Raw genomic sequence first — 7195 nt, forward strand, 5'->3', positions numbered from 1 at the left:
TGAGCCGAAAAAGAACGAACAGAAACGCAAAATTGTAAAAATACTTGTCACAAGACATAAGACAATACTGAGCTGAGATCGTACATAAAATTAAACCAGATGACTGACTGGAAATTTCAGAATACATTTCGACGACAACAAAAGTGTTCTTATTGTTCTTATTTTCGCTAAATAACGCGAAACCTAAAAGCCCCGCAACTCTTCTGCTTTTACTGAAGGCACAAGAAAGACGAACAGAACAGATACTTCTTTCTCCCTATAGTATCTTAATTTATTTTCATTTTCAGTGATGTTGCAAACAATTCTGAACGAGTGACTAAACTCCAGATCCAGCCAGCCGACGCCTAGAGGCATTTGATACAGAAACCTGAGAGAGCTTGTCTGCATCACTTGTTACTATGCGCTCTCTCGGTGGGATATAGTGGCGCAGCCAGTTTCCAGTATACACCTGATTAATCACAAAGATTAGCAAAAATAAGAAACGGGGTGACCAACGACCAAACGCACATCACCATTTTAATTTTCTAGACCACAAAAGATGTGGAATTGTGTCTTACTCAATCCAATAGAAACACCACAAATTCCACATAAACAAGCAAACGGTATGAGCAAGGAACTAACCTGTTGGGGTCTCATGATCTTAGTATCAGGATCATCAAGGGATTCTCGCCAGTGTGCCAACCACCCAGCCATTCGAGGGATCGCGAACAAAACCGGGAAGAACTCAGTTGGAAATCCCATTGCCCTGATTAATACAAAGTTAATACATCTTCACAGTTGCAAGATTGGCAAAGTAAAAATCAGTCTTACATCAAATGAAAAGTAATGAGAAGTACCTATAAATTAATCCGGAGTAGAAATCAACATTTGGATAGAGCTTTCTCTTGACAAAATACTCGTCAGAAAGTGCAGCCTTCTCCAAAGCAACAGCTACCTGCAAATGTCATAGGGTAGATGCACTCAAACTTAAGAATTGCACTTTCCTAATTTTTGTGTTTATTCATTAAGCTTTACTCTCCCGCGCCTTCCTAATATTTGGGTGTTTCTTTTTTTTTTTTTTGGGTGAAGAGGGGGAGCATTTAATAGGCAGATTAGAAATGCACCTCAATCAGAGGATCCCTTCCAACAATGGAAAATACTTCCTCTGCCAGTTTCCTTATGACCTTTGCTCTAGGATCGTAGTTTTTGTACACGCGATGCCCAAAACCTGACATCTTTCGCTTCCTGAAGCGAGAACCGGAAAAAAACAGTTTGATAAATAACTGTTTTAATATGAATCATGTTCACCAGACTGTGAACTACTAAGATATAAGAAATTAAATACCTGTTCTTCACACCCTCTATGAAATTTGGAATGTTCTCAACAGTGCCAATCTCATTTAGCATCTTAAGCACAGCCTGCAATAATCCAGGCAACAACAAAAAAGAAACTTTATTTACAAAATTAAACACGAGAATATTAATGAATAAAAATCTCATTTCAAATTGAAAGTGATCTTCGAGTCGTTTGCATGAAAAAATGCATGAAAAATGAACATAAAAATGTGAACTTGAACTATTGCAATACCTCATTTGCTCCACCATGAAGAGGGCCATAGAGAGCTCCAGTAGCTCCAGCAAGAGCAGTGTAAACATCAACACCGCTGTACATAAAGAGCCAGACACGTTATAAAATGCCATGGATCATTTCAATCAGGTTACAAGATGTGCCTACCTTGATGCCAGATGCCGGGCAGCAGCTGTGGAGCAATTCATCTCATGTTCTGCATGCAATATGAAGAGAACATCTAGCACTCGAGCCAGTCGAGGATTGGGTTTGTAAGATCTATTGCCTCTGTAGATTAGCACGGAGAAATCCTTAATCAGATTAGAGGGTGACCAAATATCATATTTTCCACAATGACTATCACTCTACATATTAAAACAAAAGAAGACCTAAGTGCACAGTAAAAGCAACAACAGTGGTGATGGCAAAAAGATTGCCAAAGATGATTTGGAATGTTATGAGGTAAAATGCACACAAAGAGTAAAAGTATAACATACAAGGAATCTAGCATGTATAAGAAGTTCTCCGAATACGAAAGGTTGTTAGCAGGGAGAACTGCAGGTCTTCCAGCCAATCTCAAATAAGCTGCAGCTGCAATGGTTGGTGCCTGAAAATGAAATAACAATTTAATATAACCTTAACCAGAAGGTTCCAAATAAGTGATAAAGAGATGTAGAAGCAAGACAACAGCTATAGACTGAGGAGGTATAGGTGGGGGTTAAAGCCTCTGTTGGTTCTTTTGGGGATTGGGTTAGTTCCCCAATTAATTTTATAGGCCTACCAAATTCTGAAAAAGGGGTCCTTGTGGCCTGGGTTACTGAGGCTGTATGTTTGGAGTGTATCGATCGAAATTTGAAAGAGGAGGGAAGGCAACGCAAATGCTTTGTACAGAGCAACATTAGTTGGACAACCTAAAGAATGCCAGTATAGATAACATTCACACCACATTTTCTAAGGCCACAAGTCCCAAGTAAAGAACAAGATGAAACATACCTTCCCAAGGATGCGTGCTATTTGCTTGTCTCTCACTTGTTTCGATTTGTAAATTTCTTGCCCCTATGTTAACATAAAATATGATCAGATATGATACAATCAAATAATGACTCGAACAATGGACCCCCTTAGTAAATAAGATTCTGACAAAATTCATGTCGTTTAAAGAGCCAACAAGAATAAACTTACACGGAGAGCAGGATTAGCATCAGGATGGAAAACAGAAAGCGCACTCATGGCACTGACAAGTACGCCCATTGGATGTGCATCATGAGGTATTGCCTGTATAATGTCCTACAATACAAAAGACACCATCGTGTAAATGCTCAAAGTAACAACAAAACAAATACTCATGCATTTCTGCAGGGCAAAAGAACCTCCATGAGTCCAGAGGACCAGAGAGTATGTATTTGGCACACGGTTATTTAAAAGATACATAAAAAATCCCTAGATTCCCTACTATATGAAGAAAAAGATGGTATGTAGTTAATCACATGTAAAATTCCAATATTTTGATCCAAGGGATAGTCAAAGGATTTCTATAAGAATAACAAATAGAAAATTTACCAAAATTCCCTGTGGTACAGCTGAATGCTGAGAAACGGCAAATTCCCAATCCGCATATTGACTTTCAGAAGGCAAATTCCCATACACTGGAGGAGAAAAGGGTTAATGACAAAGCAACGTAGTTCAAAATGGGAAACTGAAATTAAAGATACACAAAGACACTTCACAGCAAGAAACGCATGGAGAGACTACAGCTAATCTTGAATAATTCTTGATAATTCAGGGGTACATTTCGGGAACCAGCTTATTTCTATAGTAATTAATTATGCCCTCAAACATTTTAAGTTATATAAATTCTTCACATAGTTATCAATGTAATAGTATTTCTTCCTTTCGAACAAGAAAATTTCATTTAAAATACATATAATTAAGAAAAACAAACCATTCCTTGCGTTACTATTTCTAAGAGAGAGTACTTACTCAAGAGATAGGCCACTTCCAAAAAGGTACTACTCTCAGCCAATTCCTCTATTGGGTAGCCTCTATATCTAAGAATCCCCTCGTCGCCATCGATATAACAAATCGAGGATCGAACAGGGGCGGTATTAAGATAGCCTGGATCATACACCTTCAGCCCCTTGTCATTTTTGCCTGTTGTGATCTGCATATTTCACAAGAACCAAATTTTCTTCCACTAATTTAATCATATTTCAAACACAAGAATCCCCATCATAAAAATTTCCACTTTCATTCTATTTATTTGCAATTTTCCCAACCAAACATAAAATGCACCATCAAACAGCAAATTTTTTTTTTTTTTTTAAATCCAATACCCAGATAAGAAAATGGAAAAATAAACCAAACCCAGATTAGCAAATTGAGTGATAAGTTAAAAAGATTCTACCTTCTTGAGATCAGTGGCTTTGACGGTTCCTTCCTCAGAGACCTGGACCTGATACCTCTTACCGGTCCTCTCGTCCACGATGGTCAAAGGTCCCCGGAGGTTCCCGGGCGGTGGGACGTGAGCGGACGCGCAGTGGGGCTCGAGAGCGGGTCCGAGCTCATAGGGCTCGATGGTCGCAGCTGCCAGGTGGGCTGAGAGCACGGCCAAGCGACCGCGAGCTGTCACCGGAAATTCCGTCACCCTCGACATTTCTGTAGCTTGCAAATTTCAAATTTCTGTGACGAATTTCAGATTTTGATCGATGAATTTCTAGAGAAAGAGAGAGATGAGGAATAGTTATAGAAAAAAGCGAAGAGGAGAGCTGATGAAGTTGCAGAAAGGGCTTAAATTAAACAAAAAGAAGATGACAAGACAATTTAATTTTTCAGCACAAAATAAAATATAAACATTAATATAATTTTTCACAAGTTAAATTTTTTTTTTTTCTTCCTCCTCCACATATCTTCATAACATATTTTTAAAATATAAACATCTTAGTATTTAAGAAACAGTTAATAAATTCGATTAGGTGAATAATTAGGAACGACGTCCCCGGCAAGCAAATAGTGTAATTATTCAACACTCGGATGCATCTGAAATGAACGGCGGTGATTGACGTCAACGGTTGGAACGGTTGGTTTTGGTAAGTGAAAGAGCCTCTGTGCAGATTAGATGGCGCGAACGATGATAAGTAGGCCCCGCGGTGACGCGGTGGTATGTTAATCTTCTCGGGAATACAAATACGATCTGAAATTTTCTTTTAAGACAACACTGAAACGGGATAATATAGGATGACGTATTTACGAACCCTTTTGGTACTATATTTGAGGTCAAATTTTTGAACTCAGAAACTGTAAATTTTATTTAAACCTAACTATCTTATCTTCATCAGGAGGATCTTTGGAATCTTCAAATCGTGTTCGTTCATCGTATATTGTGCAACCAGTTTTCGTCAGATACTATCCATATTTAATTTTAAATAAAAATATTTAAAATAATTTCTGATCTCACGATGCATGATGAACGGACACGATTTGAGGATTTCCAGAATCCTCGTTCTTATCTTCAAACCCAACTTCAATATTTTTACCATTGAACTCTCCATTTTGCCCCTCCCGATGTTATTTAAAAAGTAAAAATAAATTAAAAGAACATGAACCCACGTATTAGCCCACCACTTTTCGGCGTCTTCTTCACTGACGCTGGCGTGAATCTTTTGTCATCGGCGTCTCTTAACCCTCTCCTCTTCTGTATTTTCTCCCTCCTCTATTTCTCACGCTCTTCAATCATAATGCCGGCATTCGAGGCCTACAAGTTTCCGAGTGGTACAGAGCCGTCAAAGTGGAGAACCACGAATGTTTATGGCCAAGAAGGGATGGCGGAGTCGTTGATGAGGAATGCGTTGAGATGAAGCGGGATCAATTATGTTGTGTGGATAGTTCGAAGTCAAAACTTGTGGAAACTGAATGGTGTGCCATATAAGGCAGTTGGGATGCTAAAAGAATTTGAATTGAAGTTGCCATGGAGAATCGCCGGCGAATCTTCCATGGGGTTTGAGGTGGAACAGAACCACTGGGTGTGGAAAAAGATTTCGGTTTTTGTTTAATTCTTTTTCCAGTTTTAATTAAAGGGTGAATTAGGAATTTTAAGAAAATATTTTTTGTCTTGGATGTAGAAAGAGGTTGAATGGTTCCAATAAAATTTCCTTTTTTTCAATTCTTAGCCTAAAAACTTGTTTGGTAAGTCTCTTTTGAAAACTTGAACTAAAAAATTAGCCTAAAATTTGAGAACAAGAGTCAGTTTTTACAGTTTTTTCTTCTTTCAGTCGCGAGCTATTCTTTCCGCAGTATATGCGTGACCTTGGCGTCGAGTCCACAGGCATGGAGCATCCGACCTCGAGACGCCGACGACTGAGAGAAGTTTTTACGGTTCCCTCCCAACTCCCGATCCACCATCTTCTCACTCTCTAATCATCCAAACCCCCAGCCCGACCTCCTCCCCACCAAGAACAAACCTTACGTTCAAGCTTAATTGTTAAGTTTCTTCGGAAAATTTTGAAAATTGGCAACTAAATTCATCACCATATATTAAAAACAGCCACCTTCCAAATCAAAGTATTCAAGAGCTTTGGTCTTGGTGGAGTATCTTCTGGTCGTTTCTCCGACATCAAACCCGAAAAATTGGGAGAGGGAGAGAGAGAGAGAGAGAGAGAGAGAGAGGAGTGACGGCGGTGGGGAACGGTGCCTCTATCGTCGGCGCTGACTAGGGAGTGAACTGTTTGAGGTGAGGATGGTGGGTCTATTATGTTGGGAAAACCAAGAAGGTTTAATATTGAATATAGTTGTCACTCATTACTATAGTCTGAAATATTCTTCTTCAATTAGAAGTGAGAGGTCTTACGTTCGAATCTCGTGGATGATGAATTCAATACCAAATTAGGCTGTCCATTGTGTAATTTTGTTGAACTCCCTCTCCCCTCATGTAAAAATATCAATGTACTCAAAATATATAAAAAAATATTGAAAATAGTTTTCAAGTTAAAATCCAAGCAAGATTTTAAGTTTTATAAAGTGTTCTTAAAAGAAGTTAATTAGAGTTATTTTTAAGAATGATCATAATTTTTGGATAGAATACCAAACAGGCCCCAAGTATTTTGATGCTTTAGGTTTTTTGGAAAATTTTGATCGGCTTTAGGGCGTGTTTGGTTGATCGGAAAAGTTTGGGGAACGTATAAACGTGGAAATGGAATGAAAGGGAATGAATTTTATGCCTTGGTTCAAAAGAAAAATTTACCATGTCACCCTTGGATCATAAGTTTTTACTGTTTTTGACTCTTGAGGTCACACCCTTCGAGGACGGGAATGTCGTGGCATTCCAGACCAACGATACATTGTGATTTGAGGAAGTCAACATTACATGAAATGGATTTCCGAAGTCCATCATACACATAAGTATTGTATTACGATATGGATTTCCGAAGGTTGCACACAAGAGTCCCTGAAACGAGAGTGTCAAAGGAGCAGTGTGTCAAACTAGTTATACAATGTCATCAGCTACTTTGAATCCCCGTTTCATGTACTTTTGTGTGCGACCTTAGAAAATCCGTATGACGATGCCTGTGTGTATGACGGAATTTCCTTTCTCATTGGATGCAGCTCAACAAAGAAATTAGAAACAATGGGGAGGGGAAAAGAGAGAGGAACAAA

At 38.7% G+C, this 7195-nt stretch overlaps 1 protein-coding gene across 1 annotated transcript; it reads right to left on the minus strand.

Moving 5' to 3' along the window:
• Positions 1-68: 68 nt before the first annotated feature.
• On the minus strand, positions 69-4232 carry LOC103931748 (citrate synthase, glyoxysomal). Its single transcript, XM_009341268.3, has 13 exons — positions 3951-4232; positions 3527-3707; positions 3107-3192; positions 2729-2833; positions 2540-2602; positions 2044-2153; positions 1715-1834; positions 1568-1643; positions 1325-1398; positions 1104-1224; positions 837-934; positions 622-745; positions 69-448 (listed from the first exon to the last, which is right to left on the minus strand). The coding sequence occupies exons 1-13, from the start codon at positions 4197-4199 to the stop codon at positions 317-319; spliced, it is 1539 nt and encodes a 512-aa protein (XP_009339543.2). The 5' UTR covers positions 4200-4232; the 3' UTR covers positions 69-316.
• Positions 4233-7195: the final 2963 nt, after the last annotated feature.

Source organism: the organism of the source record quoted next, unplaced genomic scaffold (genome assembly GCF_019419815.1).
Source record: "Pyrus x bretschneideri cultivar Hongxiangsu unplaced genomic scaffold, Pyrus_bretschneideri_v1 Contig37, whole genome shotgun sequence".
NCBI lineage: Eukaryota > Viridiplantae > Streptophyta > Magnoliopsida > Rosales > Rosaceae > Pyrus > Pyrus x bretschneideri.

What these genes read in the sequence shown, in the direction of transcription:
- LOC103931748 (XM_009341268.3), bottom strand. Translation starts at nt 4,199, where the DNA reads ATGTCGAGGGTGACGGAATTTCCGGTGACAGCTCGCGGTCGCTTGGCC. An exon ending in TTATACATGCTAGATTCCTT is followed by an intron (nt 1,835 to 2,043) that starts GTATGTTATACT and finishes GCTAATCTACAG; the next exon opens with AGGCAATAGATCTTACAAAC. An exon ending in TACTCCGGATTAATTTATAG is followed by an intron (nt 746 to 836) that starts GTACTTCTCATT and finishes TGTATTAATCAG; the next exon opens with GGCAATGGGATTTCCAACTG.